The sequence below is a fragment of the Bufo gargarizans genome, chromosome 2 (genome assembly GCF_014858855.1).
Source record: "Bufo gargarizans isolate SCDJY-AF-19 chromosome 2, ASM1485885v1, whole genome shotgun sequence".
Taxonomy (NCBI): domain Eukaryota; kingdom Metazoa; phylum Chordata; class Amphibia; order Anura; family Bufonidae; genus Bufo; species Bufo gargarizans.
In genome coordinates this window covers 66,019,359-66,046,151 of record NC_058081.1, presented here as the reverse complement: position 1 = coordinate 66,046,151, position 26,793 = coordinate 66,019,359, and the positions used below count along the sequence as shown (strand labels likewise).

Sequence of the window (26,793 nt, the reverse complement as noted above, 5' to 3'; positions counted from 1 at the left end):
TGCGCCTTGGGCTGTTTGTTTATTATTAGTGCGCGGAGGGAAGATGGCGGCGTCCTCCCTAGAACAGAAACTCTCTCGTCTGGAGGCGAAACTCAAGCAGGAGAACAGAGAAGCGAGAAGGAGGATCGAGCTGGAGATCAGCCCGCAGCGTCCCCGGCCCAGTAAGAGACCAGGGGAGAGGTGGATGCGGAGAATGGAGGCTGGTGGGCCCGAGTGATGGGGGAGGGGTGCAGGGATCTGTCTGGTGATCAGAATGTAGTGGACGGTAGGTGGCTGTGAGGAGCTGGGGGTGGGTGCTCAGGGCTAGGAGGTGACGTTTATATGGTGTCAGTGTCAGGTGATTCTGCTAATCGGTTTTTCCAATAGACGTTTATACCTTGTGTGTGCCGAGACACTGTGACGTATCCGCTGCAAGATTGTGAGTCACGCCAGCACTCAACGAAAACGCCATTGAGCACGTCGCCGCCATTAACTGTAGGGTCTGGCCGTTTTGGCGGCTAAGTTGGGCGACAACAAACCCCCCCCATGAGGTGGCCGGAGGTATTTAGAGGACTTGCTCTTCTAGCGTAGGCTACGGCGCTCGTGTTGGCGGTGTAGTTGAACCGTGGAGTCCCTGCGGTGCCGTTTCCTGCTCAGTGGCCTCCGTTTATCTCCCGAGGAGCCACGTGCAGCTTCTTCTAGCAGCTCATCGTGGTGCCCACTGCAGGTGGCGTACAGCTGGGTTAGATAATGGGTGTGTCTGCTTGGGGTGTCCTCGGGTATTGGGGTGAGGGTCTGGGATACGTTGACGGTATGAATGGCCATAGCTCGGACATTGGACTGAGAGATACTACCCGCTGGTTAGAGGCAGAGTTTGTTTGGTAAGTATAGCGAAATGTTGTTGTTGTTTTTTTTGCATTTTTTTTTTTTTATTGTATTTTAAGCCACCCCAAAAACTCGTAGACAGCACCTCCACTGTTTCTATTGTCTCCTCACTGGCTTCCCGATAGACAAGCAGCGTCCACTTGGAGATCTCCGCTTTTAGAAGAAATAGAGAGGAGCAGGCTATTCTGGTCATGATCTGGATCCGTGATGGCTAACCTCCAGCTGTGGTAAAACTACGACTCCCAAGATGTACACCTGCTTGGCTGTTCTCAGAACTCCATAGAAATGAATGGAGCATGCTGGGAGTGGTAGTTTGACCACAGCCGGAGTGCCGGAGGCTAGCCATCACTGATCTAGAATATATAAAGATGAGGAAGACCTTGACCTGTGGCTGTAGGGCTTTGTTCCTGAAGGACCGCATGGACCGTGGCAAGGACCCATACGTGACGCCAAATGGCATAACTCTGGGGGTGGCATGGCTTCCTGTCCTCTTCAGGAAATTAGTGGAGCTCTCAGGACTATGACGATGAGGATCTGCTGTGTCTACTGAACAGATTTGATTTGGGGACAAGGGTGTTCTCTAAGTGGCCTCCCTGGTCTTCCCCCTTTAACCCCTTATACAGGGATCTGGTCTCCGCTGCAGGGGAACCACCATGTTGCTGCCTCTTGAAATAGTCTCTGTTCAATGATAGTTGAGTAATAAGGGAACAGGCAAAACCATATTCAGGGCCAGGCCGAGATTAGGGCAGATGAGTTTGTGCGATCTGAAAAAACAGTCCAAGGTCAGGGCAGGCAGGGAAGGTGAGAATGGAGATCGGTCAGAGGTCAGGGCAGGCAGGGAAGGTGAGAATGGAGATCGGTCAGAGGTCAGGGCAGGCAGGGAAGGTGAGAATGGAGATCGGGCAGAGGTCAGGGCAGGCAGGGAAGGTGAGAATGGAGATCAGGCAGAGGTCAGGGCAGGCCCCTCAGGGTGAGAATGGATATCAGGCAGAGGTCAGGGCAGGCCCCTCAGGGTGAGAATGGAGATCAGGCAGAGGTCAGGGCAGGCCCCTCAGGGTGAGAATGGAGATCAGGCAGAGGTCAGGGCAGGCCCCTCAGGGTGAGAATGGAGATCAGGCAGAGGTCAGGGCAGGCCCCTCAGGGTGAGAATGGAGATCAGGCAGAGGTCAGGGCAGGCCCCTCAGGGTGAGAATGGAGATCAGGCAGAGGTCAGGGCAGGCCCCTCAGGGTGAGAATGGAGATCAGGCAGAGGTCAGGGCAGGCCCCTCAGGGTGAGAATGGCAGAGATCAGGGCAGGCCCCTCAGGGTGAGAATGGCAGAGGTCAGGGCAGGCCCCTCAGGGTCAAATCCAGGTCAGGTAGAAGTTGGTACACACGCAGACAAATGTGAAACGGCACACCTTTGCAGGACATTAGTGTGCTAGAACCTACTGCTCAGGTATGTTTCCACAAGGGAAGGTGCCATAAGTACCGCTGGGTGGCTAGCCAATGCCAGAGGAAGATTAGGTTGCGCATGCACTGGCTCTTTAAGAGCCGGAGGGAGCTGCCCTCAGCCTGTGTGGCGGTGACCGAGGAGCACTACTCCAGTGGCAGGAGCATGGACCACCACTGTAACAGATTGAATAAATTGGGAACTACTTGGCGTGTGATGTATCTTCAGCCCTCAGTCTCAGGAGGCAGGTACACTTGGCACAGGGGAGCCTTCTGCTCTCCTCAGTGGCATGCTCCATCCGACTCTGTATATGTACCAGCAATGCTTTTAGGGCAGTGTTTCCCAACCAGTGTGCCTCCAGCTGTTGCAAAACTACAACTCCAAGCATGCCCGCACAGCCAAAGGCTGTCCAGGCATGCTGGGAGTTGTAGTTTTGCAACAGCTGGAGGCACACTGTTCTAGGGGACAATACCTCTGTAGATGTGGATTCTGGCAGAGGGTTTACAACTCTCTGCTAATGCAGTTGTAGCCTTTTGGTACAAATTAGGAACATTAAATGGCTTTCTTGTCTCATAAAGTAGAGCTCCACCCTGTGCTCCTGAAAGACGCTGTCTTCTTCACGGTCTCTTCGTCGCACATCGGTGCGGGCACCATTGTCTGGAGAATGTGTAGACGGGGACACAGTGCTGCACCAGCGCTTTTTTCCTCTTCATTCTCAGGGTCGTTGGGGGTCCCAGAGGTCAGCCCCTTCACTGATCACAAGATAGAAGTACCCCACAAGTACCATAGAGCATAGGAGCGATTATGGGATGAGAAAGGCAGGATGAGAGTTGTTGTTCTGCTGGCAGGGACCAGTTGAGTGTGTGATGTGGGCAGTGGACACACTTTATAATATCCCATTCTGGACAGTGGGACATCTGGTCGCTGTGGCCATACAAACCACAAGAATGTTTCCTGTGGTTTGTATGGCCCGGGAGAAAAGATTAGACTATAAGCCCCAGGGTCTCGTCATGTGGTACGTTTCCACCCTTAGGGTACATGCCGTGTCTTCGGGGGGTAGATGCTCTGTCCTTATAGACTGCTCAGCCACGGAGGCTGGCCGAGTAACACTGCAGTCGTCCGTACGTATTCCCTTATGTCTATACTTGTCTACAGCAGTGTTTCCCAACCAGTGTGCCTCCAGCTGTTGCAAAACTACAACTCCCAGCATGCCCGCACAGCCAAAGGCTGTCCGAGCATGCTGGGAGTTGTAGTTTTGCAACAGCTGGAGGCACACTGGTTGGGAAACACTGGTCTACAGTATTCTTACCTCCTGGGTCTCGGGTCTTGTGACCTCTGCTGTGGGGCATTGATCTATGTGCTTCTATGGTGCTAACTTTATAGGCATAAAGGGGTTGTGCAAGAATGGGGGGGTTTCCCTGTTCTTTCTCCTCCAGGCACCCGATGCGCCGCTAGTCTCCCTCAAACATCCGGTTTGACATTGCGGCGGTGACGGCTTCCCTCACATCTTGATAAATGGTTACATGGTGCGAGGGGATCTGGTCTCTGCCGCTGCCAGTGGTTGGTTGCAGCAATGGCAAACCGTATGTTGATATTGAGGCAGCTCAACAGAGCGTCAGAGGCCTGGAGGAGAAGGAGCGGAGAGCATTCCTTCCTTTAGGCTGGGTCCACACCTGAGCGTTTTACAGCGCGTTCCTACGCGCTGTAAAACGCTCAACAAGGAGAATCCAATGCTTCCCTATCGGCATGGTTCTCACCTGGGCGTTTTACAGCGCGTACGATCTCGCTGTAAAACGCCCGACGCCCCAAGAAGTACATGAGCTTCTTTGGGGTGTCTTGTCGCGCGTTCCTGTACATAGACTTCCGGGAACGCGCGACAATGGGCGTTTGCTTGTCTCTGTATGCGCGATTGCAAACGCCCGTACAATCGCGCATACAGAGCGCTCCATCGCGAACGCTCAGGTGTGAACCCAGCGTTACAGGTCCAGCCAAATTCTTTCACAACCTCATTAAGGTAGCCGTACACCTTCAACAGCTATTCTTCTTGACCCCCACTTCCATACACGTGAATGGGTAGAGTAGAGAAAGCCGCTGCCAGACCCCCAGTGGCGGCTTATCGCCTGTGAGAACCAAGGGTCAGGCATGTCTTAGTCTGCGTTTTTAGCTGTAATTGCCCTGCACCACTGCTGTGTAGACTGCACGTAGGGAAACATTTAGGAGGCCACAAAGCTCACACAAACGCTGCAGCCCCTTCACATTGCTGGGCCCCCACAGGTCTAATATTGATCACCTATCCTAAGGGTAAGCTATTAGTGTTCACAGGGACCCAAACGTCACTAGGACAGGGCTGGCCAACCTGAGGCTCTCTAGCTGTTGCAAAACTACAACTTCCAGCATCCTGAGACTGCCTACAGCAGGGCATGGTGGGAATTGTAGTTTTACAACAGCTGGAGAGCCGCAGGTTGGCCAGCCCTGCACTAGGACAACTTCCTCTGGAGCCCAACAAGTGGCCGTCTGTGATATCATAGGTGTTATCTAACCAGGTGAATTGTGATAATGAGACCTGAGGATCATGCAGGTTGTGAGACCCCCCAGCCACCTACCTTGAGCAAAACTCAATTTTTATGACTTTCTGCTTCGTCCAGAGAATGATTTTGGTCATCCATCTGGTTGTCTGTCTTGTAGGACATTACTGGATCCAGCATTCAGTTTACTTATGACCAGAGGTAGTGTTCTGACGAAAGCATCCATGGAGAACCTCACAACATTTGTCTGTCACAGGTAGCATTTAGTGGAGTCGGAGGTGACTTGGCCAAGCTTTGCCTAGGTTTACTTGACGCCGTAGACGGGCATCTTGTTCCTTGGTAGGATAGGGAGCAGGGTGATGCCTGTGGACAGCTGATGGCTTAGTCTGTTGGTCTGTGTGGCATTAGCGGGAGGCTATCCTTCTAGTTATGTAGCCTGACGATGTGATATTTCATGTGTTCACCTCCTTCATGATCTGTGGGCATTTTCTCGTCATCCAGTCTGTATTCTTATGTTCTCCATTTTCATACGATGTGCCCCATGTATTCACCTCTCTGTCCATACACCGTACCTACTGTTCTCTGTCCCTTTTCCCCCATTGTCTCCTTTTATCTCCTAGGTTGCTCCGTAGTTTATGTTGATTTTTATTTTTTTTCCCCTATTTCTCCCCCAGTTATTCTCATCACTCTAAGCCCCACGCCCGCTCCATCCCAGAGAGCAGGTACTGGATTGTCCTTCTTAGCTCTTCACTCGCTCCAGGCCCAGCTAACCTGCCCCTTCTCCATACATGTCACTTCTTAACATGCAACCACTGCTTTTTTTTTATTTATTTTTTTGCTTTTTTTTAAAACATTTTTTCCTTGTTTCTCTCCTTGTTCTAACAGTTTTGTATACATTGAGTCTGTCCCCCATCCCCTCCGCTGCTGAGGCTTGGCATTGCTCTACCACCTGTCTTTGTGCATGGAAGGGGGAATGTTGCATGCACTGTGGACACCGCATGTAGGCTTTGTATGGAGCATGAGCTCAGAAGAACCTAACGACCAGAGACGAGGTGGGGAAGGGTTAAACATAGGGCAAGCATTTAGATTTATACAGGGAACATTGCATGTGGTGTAACAGGACTAATGGGGTACACTGGGGGGCCGCACAGAGGTGTAAATGGGACATTTGCTGTTGCTCAATGCTTATCTCCGTTGGCCAGTCTTTTTCTCTCTTCTACATACCACCTTCTACCACTTTTTTGTGCAGCTTTACAACTTCCTCTAGCCAATGATGGACACGCTCGTCCTGACAACCCCACACACCATCACACGTCATTGCCAGTCCGACCACGGCATATGTTGAGCATACCGCAATCCAACTACCTGACACAGCGGAGCTTGGAGAGGTAAGCGTGTATCCTGATAAATGGTGGTGTAGAAATGTCTGAGCCAAACATTACAAGCCTCTTCTTGTCCTAACCCACGTATGATCCATATGGTCTATGAATTAGACAAAATTGGTCGACATCAGGGCCTTTAAAGGGTGCATCCGGTGATTGGGCTGTGATTGCTGACTGGGTTATAAGCAGTGTATGGAAACTTGGGAAATGTATCAGAATGCAAAGAGCCTTTGTAGAAGTGGTTTCAGCATTGTACAGCCTGACCTCAGTCTCCGGCCACTTTCTGCCATCACTTAGAAACATCTGGTAGGAGACATGGTCGGTAACATTATTAGCAGCACCCCCACACCCCTTCTAAACAGGACACCAAGAACATTGTGACTGTCTTTCAACAAACAATATATTGGGGCAGATTTACTAAGTCTGTCTAAAATGTAGGCTGTGTAAATGTTGACTGGCAGTGTCCCTCTTCATTCTCTCCCTTTCTTTCATCTGTCCCCTCGCTTTCCTCTTCTCTCCTTTTATCCTCTTTCTTTTTCTCCCCTCTCTTTCTTCTTCTCTATTTCCTCTCCTCTACTCTTTTTTTTTTATGTTTTCTCCTCGCCTCTGCTCTCCTTTTTCTCTCCTCGCCTCTGCTCTCCTTTTTTCTCTCCTCGCCTCTGCTCTCCTTTTTTTCTCTCCTCGCCTCTGCTCTCCTTTTTTTCTCTCCTCGCCTCTGCTCTCCTTTTTTTTCTCTCCTCGCCTCTGCTCTCCTTTTTTTTCTCGCCTCGCCTCTGCTCTCCTTTTTTTCTCGCCTCGCCTCTGCTCTCCTTTTTTTCTCGCCTCGCCTCTGCTCTCCTTTTTTTCTCGCCTCGCCTCTGCTCTCCCTTTTTTCTCGCCTCGCCTCTGCTCTCCCTTTTTTCTCTCCTCGCCTCTGCTCTCCCTTTTTTCTCTCCTCGCCTCTGCTCTCCCTTTTTTCTCTCCTCGCCTCTGCTCTCCCTTTTTTCTCTCCTCGCCTCTGCTCTCCCTTTTTTCTCTCTCCTCGCCTCTGCTCTCCCTTTTTTCTCTCTCCTCGCCTCTGCTCTCCTTTTTTTTTCTCTCCTCGCCTCTGCTCTCCTTTTTTTTTCTCTCCTCGCCTCTTTCCCTTAATCGGCCTAGTTTAGCTCACTAAGGTTGAATATAAACTCTCGGGAACAAGAAGCCTGCAGCGGAATTCAGCCTTTGGATGTTAGAAAGGTTTCTACTGTCAGCAAGCACAGATCTTGAAAATTTATACAGCAGTAATGTGAATGGCTTATCGGGGCATATGGACATGGAGGGCACTCTGGAGGATGGAAAGAGTTGGCATATCGCCACCTAGTGGCTCGTTGAAGAAAATGGGGTTTGATTACATTTTACTTATAAGAGACATTGCGGGGAGCGTTCTAATTCCGTATGAGAAGCTGTGATCTCTTCATGCTGGTACATCAGTCACACATTCTTCCTTCGCTTATATACACCCACCAGTTCCCATCTGTTTTTTTTTTTTTTTTTTTTTGCTGCCGCTTGATTTTGATATGTGATATAGCATTTTGTATGTGTCTTATTTTTTTTTCTGCCTTTTTTTTTTCCAGCACTGAAATTGACCAGAAGCTGCAAGAAATTATTAAGCAGACTGGGTATCTTGTAATTGATGGGCAGGTGAGAGAGAGTACGAATGGTGGCCGGTTGGTGTATGTGTATATTTATAGATTATAAGATATACAATTGGAAAGAGCAGGCACGGACACTGCATGGCTGTGTATTACATGGGGCTCACAATATAATCTCAGACACAAAAACACAGTAGGTCGTACTCCATAGGAAGCAGGTGAACCTGTATGCTTTTTGGAGTCCGGGAGGTAACCAGAGAAACAGACGTGCAGATGGTGTCCTTGGCTGGATTTGAACCCAGGATCCCACTAAGCTACAATAAAAAATAAAAAAATATAGAAACATTTCCATCCATCTGTTTAAAACGGATCATTTTAGTCCCATAGAGATGATTATTAACCCTTTCAGGACCCTGGGATTTTTGCGTTTTTGTTTTTCACTCCCCGCCTTCCCATAGTCCTAACTTTTTTTTATTTTCCATTCACATAGCCTTATGAGGGCTTAATTTTTGCGGGGCAAGTTGTACTTTCTAATGGCACCATGTAGTAGGGAGCAGGGAAAAAAATTCCAAATGGGGTAGAATTGGGAAAAAACAATTCTGATAAAGGTTTTTATTTATTTTTACACTGTACACTATGCGGTAAAATTGACCTGTTATCTTCTGTACAGTTCAAAAAGCATGCACACCCACAATATTAATCACCCCATGTGTTTATTGGGTGATTAATATTGTGGGTGTGCATGCTTTTAACTATTTATATGTGGGCATTACCATTTGCAATATATGCTTGACAAAGGCTAGATGTAGCCGAAACGTTGCATTTCTGCATTTCTTGTACACTGTACCATGGAGTTTTGAACAATAAAGAAGTAATTGGTTTGATATGCTGCTGTGGCCTTTGCTTTCTACTGCCTACCATTGGACCGCCTTGGATCTGGGGTCTTCCACTCAGCTGTTGCATCCATACAATCACAGTTCTGATAAGCCGATTTGAGTGCTGCTCCTACCGACTTTTTTCTTTAGCACTCCGTGTGCTGTCTGCATCCGTTGCTCCGTTCCGCGGCCCCGCAAAAAAAAATAAAACATGTCCTATTCTTGTCTGCAAAACTGACAAGAATAGACAGTTATATCAATGGCCGCCCGTTCCGCAAATTGCGGAAGGCACACGGGCGGCTTCTGTTATTTGCGGGTCCGGGGTCGTGTGCATGTAGCCTAAGGGCTATTTTTTTGCGGGATGATCTGTTATTTTCAGTGATGCCAATTTTAAGTGTGTGTGACTTTTTGATCACTTTTTATATATAAAAAAAAAATGATTGGGTAGTTAAAGTGACAAAAAATGGCAAATTGGCTGTTTTTATATTTTTTTCCCGCTACCCATTTGCCGTATGCCATTAATATTGCTATATTTTAATAGTATGGGCATTTTCGCACGCTGGTTAAGTATATTTTTTTTTTTTTTTTTTTTTTTTTTTTACATATTTGTAAGTTACTTTTACTTTATATTACTTGTTTTTGTCTAAATAACCATCATTGAAGACTTCAATTGCACTATATCAATACAAGGCTGCCACCTAGTGGTCTGTATTGATATATATATACATCTAATTCACTCTGAAGCCTGCTTGGGGCTTCGGTCAATTCGATCAAGGTAACAGGTCCCCCGATCTCAGCTGGGGAACGCTGTTACCGGACCGGTCACATTTGACCACGGCATCTGAAAGGTAAGATGTATGCGATCAGCCTTATGGCTGATTGCATACATGTGCCATGGGTCTCTGCTATTTAAAATGGCAGAAACCCCGTGGCTAAGGCACCTGCTGCATGCGCGAGCGGGTGCCATGTTTAGTGATCGGACCCATGACGTACAGCTACGTCATGGGTCCTTAAGGGGTTAAAGTGGATCTTATTTGTTTGCCTTGGCAGTCAGTGAGTAATGAGATAGGTAGAAGCAGGAGAACGCTCTCTCCTAGCCATATTTTTTGTGTTAGGTGATATTACTTAAACAGCACAATGTTGGAGATACCCACTAACTTGTGATTTTTCTTAAATCTAGAAATACCAGGCAGATATCAATGACTTGGAAAATTTGGGTGAAATCGGCAGTGGGACGTGTGGACAAGTCTGGAAGATGAGATTTAAGAAGACTGGACACGTCATTGCTGTGAAGGTAACTGATGATGTAATCTGTTACCAGAGTGGTCTCCATTAGTTTACTCTCATCAAACTGTTTATACAGGGGTCTGGTTACATAAAGGGGTTATCCCACGAAAAATGTAAAAAATTAAAATCGGACATCATATAGCACACGACAACCTCTTTCTAACAAAGCTAGAACCAGCCCTGTACCTCACATGGATCCAGAGATCTCCTCATTCATTGCTCTGCTAGATTTATATCAAGGGGAGTGTCTTTACTGCTGCAGCTCAGGGGGCGTGTCTCAGCTCTCCCTATCACAGCTAAGGGGGCGTGTCTCTGCTCTCCCTATCACAGCTCAGGAGGCAGTTGAAGGATGAAACTGAGCATGTGCGGCCATCTCAGAGAGCCGGTCAAAGAAATAAGAAATTAAGTGGCACTATACAGATACATTTTATTGAATAACTCAGTGGCTATACAAAAATTTTAATCACACGTAATTACAAAAGTATTCAGATCCAGGTGCTGGTTTGCAAACTGTAGAATATATATTTTTTTTTTGTTGGACAACCCCTTTTAAGGCCGGTTTACACAGCCCGATGGAGCAGGTGATTGTCAGGATGGAAACTGATCGCTAATGCCATTGCTTGTCCCCATACAGAATCATTGTTTCATGGTGCTGTTTAGATGGCACGATCTGCTGCTCAGGAACAATGATTGAGGTGAACGATTGTTTAACCCAATGAACGAGCCTTTCACTCATTCATTGGGTGATCAGCAGCACTTTTACACAGCGTTTGTCTATGGTATAAAAGAACCCAGATGATTAGCTTTTTTGCCGTCATCTTTTATACTAAATGTTGTCATTGATCGCCAGCCCTCATGTTGGCAATAATCTTCTGCTTGCATGGGGGGGGGGGGGAACGAATATATGTACGAAAGACAGCATGTTGTCAGTTGAAGATCGTTCCGTTCGATCAGAAGGGAAGCGTTCCCTCTCACTAATTGCCTGCTAACTTGCTGAGGAGACCGCTGCTATTATATGCAGCGATCTCCTCCACAGCATGGGGAGGAGAGATTGTTATGCCATCGCTCATCCCCATGCACTACAGTGATGTGTCGGTGGCAGATCGTGATAAGAAAGGACGATCTGCCGCCGGCAAATCCTTGGCTTTTAGCATGCTGTAAGATCTGGATTGCCCAACAAACAAGAGTTTGCACATTCATCGGGCAATTGGCAGCAGTATTACACTGCAAAATGATCGCTTACCCGTCTAATACACTCTTTAGTCATTGTGTCCTGATCTGTGACCGGTTCTGCTGGTGGGGGTGTCCCAGCCACAGTGGGGGAATCTGGAGGAAACCTGCCTCAGTTCTATCTTGGTCCAAACAAAGGCGATAGCTGCTTTTCATCTCATCTGTAATAAGGCTGGCCCCTGGTGTGTTATTACGTTACTGGTCTTATTAATAATCTCGTTTTGGTTTCCAGCAAATGCGTCGTTCTGGTAACAAGGAAGAGAATAAAAGGATCTTGATGGACCTGGATGTGGTGCTGAAGAGCCACGACTGCCCTTACATTGTCCAGTGTTACGGCACCTTCATTACAAATGTAAGCATTTATTATAGCCCGAAACGCTTTTGTGTCATTTGTCATCATGGTTCTCATAAAGTAGATTGCATTCTACCTGCGGGGTAAGCAACTGTAAGCGTGTGCTTATAAATGGCAGCTAAACTGAGCACAGTGAGATGTAGTGTAGAGCCAATTCTTTGAGGCTTATGCTGCCATGCAAGTAACTTGGACCCGCTTATTATAGCTGTGCTCTACAGGTGTCTATACACCTTCAGTAGCTGTCGGCTCTCTCTCCCATGCATGCTTGTGTTTTCAGTGAAGGGAGAGGAGAAAGCCGAGCTCCTGGTCCAAGCCGAAAGCGTTCAGCTAATAATACCCTGTAGTGTATGGAGGCCCTTTTAAAGGGGTTGTCCTATTATAACAACCTATGCACAGGATAGGGCAGGCATCCTCAAACTGCGGCCCTCCAGCTGTTGTAAAACTACAACTCCCACAATGCCCTGCTGTAGGCTGATACCTGTAGGCTGTTCGGGCATGCTGGGAGTTTTAGTTTTGCAACAGCCAGCTGGAGGGCCGCAGTTTGGGGATGCCTGGGATAGGGGATAAGCTTCTGATCGGCGGGGGGGGGGGGGGGGTGGTGTCTAACAGCTGGGCCTCTGCCGTTCATGAGAACAGGGGCCCGTGCTCTCTTGTTTGAATGGAGCAGGCGTTGCGCATATGAGGCTACCAGAGATGGTCACGCCACTGTACTTGGCAATTTCCAGAAGTCCCGTATAATTTAATGGAGCGTTGGACATGTATGCATATCTGCTGCTCCATTCAAGCGAGGACCATGGGATCTCGTTCTTGTGGGGGCCCCAGCGGTTGATCCCTCACTGTTCTTGTGGGACAGCGCCTTTTGAGGGTGGATTCTAAGGTGGCCTACAGTTTGCATTGCAAAGGGATAAGTCCTCATGTGGCACATGCAGATTTTTTTCAGTGGATTTGATCCACTATCCAGAAATCCGTGGCAGAAAATTACAAATGTAAATCAATCCCAGTGGAGCAGATAGAAAAGTCAGAAGAGTGTAGATGGCAGCAGCCGGGTCTTAGGTAGGGGGCACAATCTCCACAATGGGAATGATGTCTGTTCATTGGTTGTATGGGCTGTTGGTTTATGAGCTGCAGTCCAATATACAGCCCCTGGACAGTTGTAGCATTGGCAGCGATGTTTTTCTAATCTTGTACAATCCCTTAATTTATTTTTTTTGCTTGGGCTGACTTTCCAGACAGATGTGTTCATCGCGATGGAGCTGATGGGGACATGTGCAGAAAAGCTGAAGAAGAGGATTCAGGGGCCCATCCCAGAGAGCATCCTGGGAAAGATGACGGTAGCGGTGAGTGATGATGTGCCCTGTTATAGGTGCTGAATACGATGGTGTATTGCCAGCAGGGGGATCTGACGAGTCTTCTCTGTATCTTTCCAGATTGTAAATGCTTTGTACTATTTGAAGGAAAAGCATGGCGTCATACACAGGGATGTCAAGCCTTCCAATATTTTGCTGGATGCCAGTGGACAGATTAAGCTTTGTGACTTCGGCATAAGCGGTCGCCTAGTGGACTCCAAGGCCAAAACCAGAAGTGCGGGTTGTGCTGCTTACATGGCGGTGAGAGAGGGGTGTGATTAGGACGGGTTTATTTTTAAGGTAAAAACAAGGTTTTAAGGGGGTTATCCCACAAACAGCATTTTATCGCCTTTACACAGCATCATTGGTAAGTGTCCTATCGCTGGGGGTAAGTCCACTGGGACCACTAGCAATCTGCCTGTTGGCGTCAGGCTGCATAGCAACCCTGGCCATCGGCCTTTTTCCTGCTGTAATACATGAAACCAATGAGTCTTTCAGAGGAGTGCGAGTTTATCATTACAGCACCTCTGTTCTCTGACTAATGGATGAGGTCTCAAGTGGAGCTCCCCCTTATGATGGCCGTAGGCCTTAATATAGTTAACCAGTTATCTTCAATGGACAATTCCTTTAACCCCTTCCTGTTTGTAATAGTACATCACAGGAACTATGCAGTTCACATTAGCTGTGCTATTACTGTGCGGTGATGGTGTAGGAGCTCTGCCCACGCCTTCACTTGCAGGTGGCATCTGTATAATACAGCTGACACAACTGGGATAACACCAATCCTGGATGTTTTTTAACCTTTATATTGGCTCCCTTTATTAACCCATTAGCCCCTTCACAACACGTTCATGGAGTTGGTTCCTGAAAGCAGCCTGTGGCCTAACAATTGCCTCCATGTCTGCTACACACGGAAACCCTTTTAGGCCCTTGGTCAGGTTTATACTGACAGGCATAATATACTGCAAGACAAAAATATCAGCGATTAAGAGATTGGCTGTTGAAGTCCTCTAGTGCAGTGATGGGCAAACTGCAGCTCTCCAGCTGTTGTAAAACTACAAATCCCATCATGCCCTGCTGTATGCTGATAGCTGTAGGCAGACTGGGCATACTGGGAGTTGTAGTTTTACAACAGCTGGAGAGCTGCAGTTTGCCCATCCCTGCTCTAGTGGGACTAAAATGAAAAATATTAGGAAAACTGGCAATTTTTTATTTTTTAAATGTATGTCTCAAAATCGCCCTTTTTTTCCATAAAGTCTTTTGGAAAGCAACAAAAAGCTACCCCCCCCCCCCCCACCCTATATATCGATGTCTGTAACAACATGTAAAGTGAGCACGTTATTTATCATGTTTGAGATATACAATTAAAAAAATGCAGTTTTTTTTTTGCCTTGCAAAAAATTGAATAAAAAGATGAAAAAAAAGAACTTTATGGTAGCAATGAAAATTTACAAGTTGTTCCGCACAAAACAAGCCCTCACTCAGCTCTGCCAGCCGAGAAACTACTGTTGGGCATCTTGTAATGCAGCAATACAAATGATTTTCTAAAGGTGTTAAAAAATGTAAAAAAAACAAACACGCAAAAATGTAAAACTGTATACATTTGGCATTTTATATGCTGCGATTAGGGATGAGCGAATTGACTTCGGATGAAACATAAAACTTTGCGTAATAACTTCATAAATTGATTTATACTGTAAAAAACTATTTCTCGAAACGTCTCGAATTAATAACTTCGGCTCATCGGAGCCAATACATTCTAATACTGTACGGAGCGCTCGCTTCGTACAGTATTGAAACTAAGTTTTATGCGAATCGACTGTTTTTATTCGAAGTCGATTCGCTCATCCCTAGCTGCAATAAAGGCGGTAAAACAAAACCCACAATGTCCTAAAGCTGTCCTCTATGATTAGGCAGCATTCAATTGATACTGTGGGACCCTACCTATGGAGTAGAGAGCGGGTTCATGCCCCGTTGGGCCTTGGCTTTCTATTAGCACAGGGATGGCCAACCTGCGGCTCTCCAGCTGTTGCAAAACTACAACTCCCAGTATGCCCAGACTGCTTACAGCTATCAACCTACAGCAGGGCTTGGTGGGAATTGTAGTTTTACGACAGCTGGAGAGCCGCAGGTTGGCCTGCCCTGTATTAGCATATATGGTGGCAGATTCCCAAACATGACAGATTCTCAGTATAAGGCCTCACGCACACGGTCGTTCCGTGCATTGAGGACCGCAACTTGACTGGGTCCAGGGTATGACCGCACTGCAAAAACAATTACATGTCATATTTTTTTGCGGTGCGGAACTTCCGGTGTTCCGTTCTGTGACTCCGTTTCGCATCTCCAGAATTGCGAACCCATTCAAGTGAATGGGTCCGCATCCGTGATGCGTGGTGCACACGGCCGACAACCGTGTGCATGAGGCCTAACTTGCATTTTCTTCATTAAAATATGTGCGCTAAGATCAGTCGACCAAGTGGGCTGTCTTATCGGAGATTGACTGATATTTGTGTATACACACTAATGGGGAGGCTGATTAGACCGCCCAGATGGCTACTGAGCTCAGATAGAGCAGAGATTTAAAGGGAGTCTTTCACGTAGTGTCACCCTAATAACAGTGTTAGGCCTCTTTCACACTACCGTCTTTTTTTTCCGTTTTGCGGTCCGTTTTTTGCGTTCCGTATACGGTCCGTATACGGAACCATTCATTTCAATGGTTCCGCAAAAAAACGGAATGTGTTCCGTATGCATTCCGTTTCCGTATTTCCGTTTTTCCGTTCCGTTGAAAAGATAGAACATGTCCTATATTTGGCCGCAAATCACAGTCCGTGGCTCCATTCAAGTCAATGGGTCCGCAAAAAAAACGGAACACATACGGAAATGCATCCGTATGTCTTCCGTATCCGTTCCGTTTTTTGCGGAACCATCAATTGAAAATGTTATGCCCAGCCCAATTTTTTCTATGTAATTACTGTATACTGTATATGCCATACGGAAAAACGGAACGGAACAACGGAACGGAAACGGAACCACAACGGAAGCAAAAAACGGAACAACGGATCCGTGAAAAACGGAACGCAAAACACTGAATTCAACATACTGTAGTGTGAAAGAGGCCTTATGTCCATGTCATCCCCCCTATTAAAACTGTGCTTACCGTTTGTTCCTTGCCATCATCATTCTGCAGAAAAACACTTTTAATCCACATGCAAATTAGGCTGTGAAGGTGCCCAGCGGCGGCGTTACAACGGCCGGTGCCCAGGCCCCTGGGTCATTTTCACACTAAGAACGCCGCCCGTGGGCACCTTCACAGCCTAATTTGCATGTGGATTAAAAGTGTTTTTCTGCAGAATGATGATGGCAAGGAACAAACGGTAAGCACAGTTTTAATAGGGGGGATGACATGGACATAACACTGTTATTAGGTTAATAGGGTGACTCTGCGTGAAAGACTCCCTTTAAATGAATAAATTAAAGGTTTTTCTGAATCTTTTCCTATAAAACTATATATCAGTCTGCTCAGCTCCTCCTGCTCTATAACCTGCTGCCTGCAGATTGAACTGCATGTTCATGGTGATAGGTTCCCTTTTACTTACTCTAGTCTATAATTGAAAAATGTGTGGTTTTGCACACAATTTTATTTAAAATAAAAACCCACTTAATGCATTCATTTTTTATTATAAAACTCTTAATAAATTCCTCTATATATGTGTAGCGGAAGCTTACTGTTATTGAGATTGGTGTATTTAAGCATGCAGTAAGCTCCCTCTAGTGGTGGCTGCTGACATTCCGAGTATTAAAGGATAACTGTCACGCTCAGACCCTAATTTCAATTTTCATATATGTAGTTACTAATAACATGATATTCCAGAATCAGTTACTATTAGACTGACTTACCCCATATTTAATAAGATTCAGCCCTTAGCAACCAGTCTGCATAAAACTGCAATCTTACTATTCAGTTAAGATGGCCGTCAGTAGCCAGAGCCCTCCCCCTAAAGAGTTAATCCCCTGCAGCACAAAGGGGTCCTCTTACCACATGTTGCTGTCATTTATACACTGAGCAGACGGCAGATCTCCCTTCCCTTCTCTGCGCTGCTTCAACTCTGCATTCTCCAGCTCTGCTGAGTGAGGGAGCGTCTGCCAAGCGCAGGGACAGGGAGAAGTGCACACAGCCCAGGCACTGTTATCAGCTGCTGGGGAGGACCTGGCTTTAATCATTTACTTACAGTTCCTGGCTGTCTGTAATCTGACCTTGCACGCTGTGAGCTTCTGCGTCCCCCGTCCTTCAACACATAGATGGACCATGCATAGCAACCCTATTTTAAGCAGAGGTAATAGTAGGCAGTACAGGGAACAAAACAGTGGAATTAAGGGGTAATTGAATACACAGTGACAAGTTGAAATAGAGCCACCAAGGAGATATTAATCACCACAATCCAATACTCAAAAAATATATATATGACAGTTATACTTTAAGTTTTAGGTCTGTACCTAAACAGGAGATTTGAAGTTTAGCATCAGAAAAAAAGATCTGGCCATATTCGGCCTGCATTCTTAACCTATTGAAGTGGAAAATATGGTATTCAAAGGTGGTTCTTCACTTTAAGACTTGCTTCATACAGCAAGTGTCTAACCTAATGCTTTTATGGTGCTTCCCTCCTATTTTGTTAATAGAGCTGAGTTTGCAGTTGACTTATGTTCCTATACCGTCCTATCTTTACCCTAAGGAAAGTAATTGATCAATACAAGTATCTTTATTAGTTTAACCTTATTTTTTATTTATTTTTTTCAGCCTGAGAGAATTGATCCTCCGGATCCAACGAAACCAGACTATGACATCCGAGCAGATGTGTGGAGTCTTGGGATCTCATTGGTAAGACGAAAGTCCAGTGTCGTTCAACCACTGTTTGGTTTCTTTGTATTCATATTCAAGTGTCTAAATCCTTACTTATACTTATTCCTTTGTAGGTGGAGTTGGCAACAGGGCAGTTTCCCTACAAGAACTGCAAGACAGACTTTGAAGTTCTCACCAAAGTTCTTCAAGAAGAACCTCCAGTTCTCCCCCATAATATGGGCTTTTCACCTTTCTTTCAGTCTTTTGTCAAAGATTGGTATGCAAGACCATTCCCTTTTATCTGACTGTTGGCTGACTCCACAGCAGTTTTCTTTTTTTCATTGATACTGGAGTAGAGTGTGTTCAGATGGTAGATCTTGTGATTTTGTACTAATTTATAGTATTTTTATTTATTTTTTCCCCTCAGTCTTACTAAAGATCACAGAAAGAGGCCAAAGTACAATAAGCTTCTGGTGAGTGTGAATCTAGTATTTTGTGCTTTACTTGTAAATGTGTTGTCTTTGGCGTCTTAAAAGCCCCCCCGATTTTGAATGAATTGACAAATCTCAGATTAAGTGGATTTTCATATTGTCCTAATGCAGTTGAGCTGACAATGAACTGATTCCATTTGGAGTGTAAAACGCTCTGGTATAACCTCCTAGTAACATAGTATATTCGGCCTGTTCTCCTGCAAGTTGATCCAGAGGAAGGCAAAAAATAAACCCTGTGAGGTAGAAGCCAATTTTCGCCACTTAAGGGGAAAAAAATTTCCTTCCCGACTCCAATCAGGCAATCAGAATAACTCCCTGGATCAACGACCCCTCTCTAGTAGCTATAGCCTGTAATATTATTACACTCCAGAAATACATCCAGGCCCCTCTTGGACGCTTTTAGTGAACTCACTATCACCACCTCCTCAGGCAGAGAGTTCCATAGTCTCACTGCTCTTTCCGTAAAGAATCCTCTTCTATGTTTGTGTACAAACCTTCTTTCCTCCAGACGCAGAGGATGTCCCCTCGTCACAGTCCTGGGAATAAATAGATGATGGGATAGATCTCTGTACTGACCCTCGATATATTTATACATAGTTATTATATCTCCAGTTGTCTTTTTTTCTTAAGTGAATAACCCTCTTAATCTTTCAGGGTACTATAGTCCCCCCCCCATTCCAGTTATTACTTTAGTTGCCCTCCTCTGAACCCTCTCCAGCTTTTCTATGTCTGCCTTGTTCACAGGAGACCAGAACTGTACACAGTACTCCATGTGTGGTCTGACTAGTGATCTGTAAAGTGGTAGGACTATGTTCTCATCACGGGCATTTATGCCCCTTTTGATGCAACCCATTATCTTATTGGCTTTGGTTTTTACAGCTTAGTTTGCTGTTCAGTAAAATTCCTAGGTCCTTTTCCATGTCAGTGTTACCCAGTGTTTTACCATTTAGTATGTACGGGTGACTTGCATTATTTCTTCCCATGTGCATAACCTTACATTTGTCAGTGTTAAACCTCATCTGCCACTTCTCTGCCCAAGCCTCCAATCTATCCAGATCCATCTGTAGCAGTATATATTGTCCTCTTCCGTGTCAATTTATTTACACAGTTTAGTGTCATCTGAATTTTATTTTATTTTACTGTGCAAGTCTTCTACAAGATCATTAATAAATATATTGAAGAGAATAGGGCCCAATACTGACCCCCGAGGTACCCCACTAGTGACAGTGAGACAATCTGAGTGTGTACCAATAATAACCACCCTCTGTTTTCTATCACGTAGTTACTTACCCACATACAGACGTTTTCTCCCAGTCCAAGCATTCTCAGTTTATATACTAACCTTTCATGCGGTACAGTGTCAAATGCTTTGGAGAAGTCCAGATATACGATATCCATTGATTCGCCGCTGTCAAGTCTAGAACTTACCTCCTCATAGAAACTGATTAAAGTAGTTTGACATGACCGATCCCTCATGAAGCCATGCTGATATTTATTTTTCTTTATTTTATGCACTTATATAGCGCTACTATATTCTGCAGCTGTTTATGGCGTTATTTGCTTATTTTTATTGAGGTACTCCAAGATAGCATCTCTTAGAAAACCTTCAAATAGTTTACCCACGTCAGATGTTAAACGTACCAGCCTATAGTTTCTGGGCTCTGTTTTTGGACCCTTTTTGAATAATGGCACCACATTTGCTATGCGCCAATCCTGTGGAACACTCCCTGTCAGTATAGAGTCTGTAAAGATCAGAAATAAGGGTCTTGCTATGACATTATTTAATTCTCTTAGGATACGGGGGTGTATGCCATCTGGTCCTGGCGATTTGTCTATTTTAATCTTTTTAAGATGCCGCTGTACTTCTTCCTGGGTCAGACAGGGAACTTTTAATGCAGAATGTAAAAGTAAATTCCCTATTTCATCTGATTTCATCTGACAGTTTAATTTCTTCAGTGAATACAGTGGAGAAAAAAAATATTTAATAGCTTTGCTTTCTCCTCATCGCTCTCTGCAACTCCCCCCTCATCACTCTGTAAAGGGCCGGCACCTTCAGATTTACACTTTTTACCATTTATATAATTAAAAAACATTTTAGGGTTAGTTTTGCTCTCTTTGGCAATTAAAGGGAACCTGTCACCGGGATTTGATGTATAGAGCTGAGGACATGGGTTGCTACATGGCTGCTTGCACATCCGCAATACCCAGTCCACATAGCTCAGTGTGCTTTTATGGTGTTAAAAAAAAAACTATTTGATCCATATGCAAATTACCCTGAGATGTGTCCTGTACGTGAGATGAGTCCAGCGTGAAGGAGCCCAGCACCGCCCCACATCCTCAGAATCTTCTCCTTGCTCCCCTACTTTAGAAAGCCAGAGCGCAGTAATCTCTCGATGCGCGAGCTAGCGCATGCGCAGTGTCAGTGTTCCTTACCTGTGCTGGCATCAGCCTCGGGGAAGGAACTGTGCATGCGCTAGCTCGTGCATCGCGAGATTACGGCGCTCTGGCTTTCTGACGTCGGGGAGCAAGGAGGAGATTCTGAGGATGCGGGGCGGTGCTGGGCTCCTTCACGCTGGACTCATCTCACGTACAGGACACATCTCAGGGTAATTTGCATATGGATAAAATCGTTTTTACACAATAAAAGCACACAGAGCTATGGGGACTGGGTATTGCGGATGTGCTGGCGGCCATCTAGCAACCCATGTGCTCAGCTCTATACACAAAATCCTGGTGACAGTTTCCCTTTTATTTCTCGGTCTCTAGTTTGACTGCTTTTATTTGTTTTTTACATGTTCTATTTTTTCCCTTATAGTTTTTCAGTGCTTCCTCGCTACCCTCCCGTTATTTATCCTCATAGTTTTTTTGTTTTTTTTTGTTCCTTAACCTTTTTATTCCCATAAGGTATGTACCTCTCACAATTAAATTTTAGGATGCTTTTAAAAATATACCATTTTGTAGCTGTATTTTTATTTTTGAGGACTTTGTCCCAGTTAGTTAGGCCTATGGCCTCTTTTAGTTGGCTAAATGTAGCTTTTTTTGAAGTTTGGTACTTTTGTTGCTCCCTGAAGAAACACTCTTTTGAATGATAATTGGAAGGTTATTACTTTATGGTCACCATTTCCCAGGTGTCCCCCAACCTGCACGTCTGTTGTTCTGTCAGGTTTATTGGTTAATACTAAGTCCAGTATGGCCGTCCCTCTAGTCGGGTTCTGAACCAGTTGGGAAAGGTAATTGTCTTTTGGTTATTGCCAAGAACCTGTTTCCTTTATGAGATGTACAGCTTTCAGTTTCCCAGTCTATATCTGTGTAGTTGAAGTCCCCCATAATAACCACCTCATTAATAGTTTGCCGCCTCGTCTATCTGGTTTAGTAGAAGATTTTCTGTGGACTCAGGTTGCCTATTCGCCCCCGAGTTCCTAGCTATTATAACTCTGGCTAACATTAGGGCCTTCATCCATAATCGGTCCCCTTGAGTTTGAGGGTCTACGGATGGGGGAAGGAGACCCAACACCGCAGAGACCATGTTCAGGGTGGGATTGTATGATGATCTTCTCCTGAGTTCTACAAATATCTTACTCCAGAAGGACTGAATTACCGGACAGGACCAGCTCAGATGCAAGAAGTCCGCTTGCTCACTATCACATTTCTGATACCTATGTGTGCGTAGAGGTATTATAGTACTTGCATAACATAGTGGGGGTATAGTACAGTCAGTGAAGTATATTAAACTGAATTAACCTATCGTTACTAGACAGGGCGGATTTCGTAACATTTTTGTATACAATTTCCCAATTAATAGTATTATTCGTCCCTATCTCTTATTCCCATTTTACTTTGCTCTTAAATTTAACAATCGTGCTTAAATTATCCCTAATTTTTCTATATATCTGTGCAATAGAAAACTTATTCTTATTAAACTTACAACAAAATTCTGTGAAATCGTGTGCTTTTACCAAAAAACGTTTTTGTTCTTGGTGCATAAAAAAGCGTGTTTAAGCTGACTATACCTAAACCTGGCAAGGGGGTCACCTATATTATTCCCTATTAAATCTTCTATCTTTTTAATGTGCCCCGAAGAAACAATGTGATCAACCAACGTGATACCAGTCTTTTCCCAAAACCTACTATCCTCCATTACTTGAAATGCCTTAAAATTTTATATTGTGCCATAGTGGAGTGAAGTTGAGAGTATGTGATATACCGTATTTTTCGCCGTATAAGACGCACCGGCGTATAAGACGCACCTAGGTTTTTGGGGAGGAAAATAAGAAAAAAAATATTTTGAACTAATTGTGGTCTGTGGGTGATGCACTGTTATGGGGATCTGTGGATGACGCACTGTTATGGGGGATCTGTGGGTGACACTTATAGGGGATCCTCTCTGGATGGCGCTGTTATGAGGATCTGTGTATGACAGTTATGGGGGGGATCTGTGGATGACACATATATAGCATCTTATGCTATGTGTCATCCACAGATCCCCTCCATAAGTGTGGGGGTCGCATTTGCTTTTATAATGGGGGTGGGGGTCGCATCTGCATTTATAATGACAGCGGGGCCCGTGCAGTGACTGTATTCTACTACACGGGCCCCGCTTACTGTACAATCATATCCCTAATACCGTAGTTAATTGTTGTGTGCACTGCATGTAAAAGCATAATGAGCGATGATGAGCGCTATTACTTACAATTAGAAGCGCTTGCCGTTCGGAGCAGGGAGGAGGGAGGAGGCAGGAGGCAGGCCGGGAGGACGGGCGCTGGCAGTGTGAGTCATCCGTCATGCGCCCACGCCGCCTGCTTCATTCATGAAGCAGGCGGCGCAGGCGCGTGACGTATGACTCACACTGCCAGCGCCCGTCCTCCCGGCCTGCCTCCTCCCTCCTCTCTGCTCCGAACGGCAAGCGCTTCTAATTGTAAGTAATAGCGCTCATCATCGCTCATTATGCTTTTACATGCAGTGCACACAACAATTAACTACGGTATTAGGGATATGATTGTACAGTAAGCGGGGCCCGTGTAGTAGAATACAGTCACTGCACGGGCCCCGCTGTCATTATAAATGCAGATGCCGCCCCCAGCCCCTCCTCCCTCACAGCTGATATACCCGCCGCACGGCATCGCGGCGGGTGTATCATTGAAAACTAAGCAAAATCGGCTACATTCGCCGTATAAGACGCACTGCTATTTCCCCCCCACTTTTGGGGGGGAAAAAGTGCGTCTTATACGGCGAAAAATACGGTACCTAATATGGATTTGATCTTATTCCATAGCAATTGCATTGTCTTGCTGATAAGGCAGTATTTTCCTCTCGTACCCATAAATCCAGTTTCTAAGATATAAAATATATTCTGTTTAGGACCTGGATATTCCCGGGTAAGGTGTCCGCAGATGTTCCCAAGACCACTCGTATACCACTGGGTCTGGGTGGCCAAGTAGTAACCCTGGAGAAAAGTGAGGGATAAACCTTCATCCTCAGAGAGCCATAGATATTTTTGTTTAATCCTCGCTCTCTTTCTGCCCCAGATAAAATTAAAAAGACGTTCCAATTGATTAAAAAAGAACTTCCTCGATCAAAATTGGGCAAGCGGTGATCCTGTATAGTGTCTGCGGTAAAAGGATCATTTTGATCAATGCTATTCTATCTACTTTACTAAGAGAGAATTTTTGCCATATGCTGATTTGGGCTTTGAATTTCTCGATAGTAGGGAGAATATTCAATTTAATGTACTCTTGTATCACCGGACTAATTCTCATTCCTAAATACTCCAGCGAGCCTGTTAATGGAGGTGGTTTATAATAAACTCCTTTTTAGTAATTTATTTTTGTTTTTGCTTCCATGTATTTCTACTCACAGTGACTCCACATGTTCCTGTCCCTCACTTATATCTTCCCGGAGTGTGGGCTTTAGACAGGACTTTACATAAAGGCAGACCCCTCTCTCCGGTTTTGACAATCCTTTCTAAACAGACTGTAAGCCTGAACATTAACTGCCCAGTCATAGCCATCATCCAGCCATGGCTCAGTTGTTCCCACTATGTCATAGTTCTCCTCACACATCACTAATTCCAGTTTAGTCAGGCTTGTGGCATTAGGTATACATACAATTAAGAGGTTTATGTATATTTTGTGCCCTACACCTTTCCTTATGAGCTGTTCTAGTCCCTCCTTCCATTTCTCCCCCAGTCCCATTACCTCGCCCCCGGTCTCTATCTGCAATATCTTCCCATCCTATAACGTAATTACCCTCCCCAAAACCAAAGTGGAGGGTTTCTCCATTAAAATGGTATTTCCATCTTGAACATTTATGTCATATCCATTCATTCTGAGATTGGAGTACACCTTTGACAATGTTTATTGTTGTTTTTTTTGTTTTGTTTTTTAATCCTTCCCCATAATGATATCTCTATGTTGTCTTGCAGGAGCACCCATTCTTGCGTCAGTATGAGACACAGGAGGTAGATGTAGCTTCCTGGTTCCAGGATGTCATGGCTCAGACAGAGTCTCCAAGAAGCAGCACCGTCCTCAGTCCCCAAAATCTATCTTTTTTCAGCAGGTAGCATCTGGCATGGGAGGGGAGGACTGCCCCCTCCCCACCATCATCTCCAGATGTGGCTTTTAGACTCAAAAATGGATAATCATATATTATGTGGTATATTGGGGATTTTTCTGAACTTTCTTCCCTCAAGGGGAGGTCAACTCCCCCACCATATTTTTCCCCCTTTTCAACCTACCCCAAACACTTTGCAACCTGGATTGAAGAATCCCCTTTAATTTATGAGATGTCATCAATCACACATTACTGCCCTTCTTTCTTTAGGGACTCTGCATCAGAGTTGGAAGATTCTTGCAAGACCCCCACGTGTGGAAAGACGTACGTCTGAGCATACCACCGTTGGTTGTTTTATGAACTATATACTTTAGGCTTTCCTTCAGCAACTTTTAAGATCTAGAAGCCTATTCATCTGGTCCTTAATGAGGTTGTCACTTTCCATGATGGGGGTGCTCTATATATATTTATTTAATTATAAACGTTTGGCATGTCGTTGAGTCACACCACGACCACCAAGCCTTGGTTGCGATAAAAGAATGGACTCAGATATTCAGATATTTTATTTTCCTGCTTCTGTTCCGTTGCCTTCATAGCGCTACGTTAGTATCTACTTTCTTTAGTGAGATAAAACTCTTGGAAGACCACGAGTAAGTCTTAGGAGACATTGCTTCTGACTATGACATCGAGACTTCAGTAGCAATTGAAGAGGCTCCACTATAGTCTCTACAATGGATGGCCATCTTGCTCTTAGTGTCCTTGCCTTTATTTATGAACTACTTGTTAAGCTCTTCTTATCCCTATCCGATATGGCTATGAAATACCAAGGGTTCTTCAGGTAGGCTTTTAATGGCCTCCAGCTTTAGCCTGAAAATTATGTAAGATTTGAGCAAGAAATTCACAGCACAGCGGAAGCAGAGCAACCTTTAGAGACTTGCTGCAGGTAGATGTGGTGCACTGTAATATGCTGTGAAGACGTCTATTTATACGTGTATCTGCTTATGGTAACGGTAGTATTTGAGGGAGAAAAAAAGATTCTTTGGTGCTTCCACCACAAAGACTAAAAATGGGGCAGAGGAGCGGTTCTTGCCGCTGCCCTCTGCTAGCTCAGGATGACGTGGATGAACCAACCATGACTTGTATATGGTATTCATGTTTGCCGCAAGGTGAGGGACAGGTGTAAGTTATTGAAATCTTGGGCATTTTTTAAAAAATCCCCCCCCCCCCCCCCCAAAAAAAAGATTGGAAATATGCACGTGAAATTAGGGACAGGAACAGCATTGTTCTATGGCTGGTGCTACAGAGTTGATTGCATGTGAAGGTGGGAAAAGCGCAGAGGACGTCTTTTTATGTGGAGGAAGTTTTTGCCATGCGTCGTCTTGGCTACAGAGTTGATGATCAAGGTTCTGCGTGTCTTCAGGACTGTACATATAAATGGGTCTATAGATGCAGTTTTAATGCATTATCCGTTAAATGCCAGATCAATTTGTGACTGCCTCCTTCCTATGGGAGGGTGGAGCCAAGAGTTGTTGAATGGGTGGGGAGGGGCTTAATATGACTGTACCAAAGCTACATGGGGGGATTCTATTGGGGATTTCCCACCGGTTTTAATGTCTGTAATTATATTACTGCAGCAGTGTAGCAGCATTGCCGTTGCACTGTCTTGTAGTGTGGGTGTGTGTATGTGTGTTTCCTCTCATTTATTTCTCTTCCCCCAGCCCCCTCTCTTCTTTTCTCTTCTTTCTTTCTATATATCCACTTTACTATTCCTGTTGCATGTGTCCAGCTGGCTTTTCTGCGGGAGGCCATGTTTGAAATAAACTCTGCTACAACACTCCACGCTGTCTCCGGTTTATGCATGTGGTGTAATTTTCTGTAAAACTGATAGCTGACTATACACATTACACAGCTGTTCTGCCAACAGCTATTGCTTCCATAGGTTAATCATACATTTATATAGGACGAGGGGAATAAGCAGCTGCCAGACTCACCTGTTACTGAATTATTTCCTGCT

General features: G+C 45.2%; 1 protein-coding gene across 3 annotated transcripts; it reads left to right on the top strand.

Annotated features, from left to right (window-relative positions):
• MAP2K7 (mitogen-activated protein kinase kinase 7) lies at positions 1–26,618 on the top strand. Of its 3 annotated transcripts, none has more exons than XM_044279097.1 (12): positions 1–161; positions 5,495–5,542; positions 6,070–6,208; positions 7,795–7,861; positions 9,868–9,981; positions 11,437–11,556; positions 12,786–12,893; positions 12,984–13,163; positions 17,698–17,778; positions 17,874–18,016; positions 18,167–18,212; positions 24,652–26,618. In XM_044279097.1, exons 1-12 carry the CDS (start codon positions 44–46, stop codon positions 24,787–24,789), a joined length of 1,302 nt encoding a protein of 433 aa, XP_044135032.1. In that variant the 5' UTR covers positions 1–43; the 3' UTR covers positions 24,790–26,618. The 3 variants fall into 3 exon arrangements, with proteins under 3 accessions (XP_044135032.1, XP_044135033.1, XP_044135034.1); XM_044279099.1 differs by lacking the exon at positions 5,495–5,542 and adding an exon at positions 5,706–5,872 and having other exon boundaries at positions 32–161; XM_044279098.1 differs by lacking the exon at positions 5,495–5,542.
• The last annotated feature ends 175 nt before the right edge of the window (positions 26,619–26,793 follow it).

Coding starts and splice junctions, on each gene's coding strand:
- MAP2K7 (XM_044279097.1), top strand. CDS start 44: ATGGCGGCGTCCTCCCTAGAACAGAAACTCTCTCGTCTGGAGGCGAAA. Junction 7,862..9,867: donor ATCTTGTAATTGATGGGCAG/GTGAGAGAGAGT, acceptor TCTTAAATCTAG/AAATACCAGGCAGATATCAA. Junction 12,894..12,983: donor TGGGAAAGATGACGGTAGCG/GTGAGTGATGAT, acceptor GTATCTTTCCAG/ATTGTAAATGCTTTGTACTA.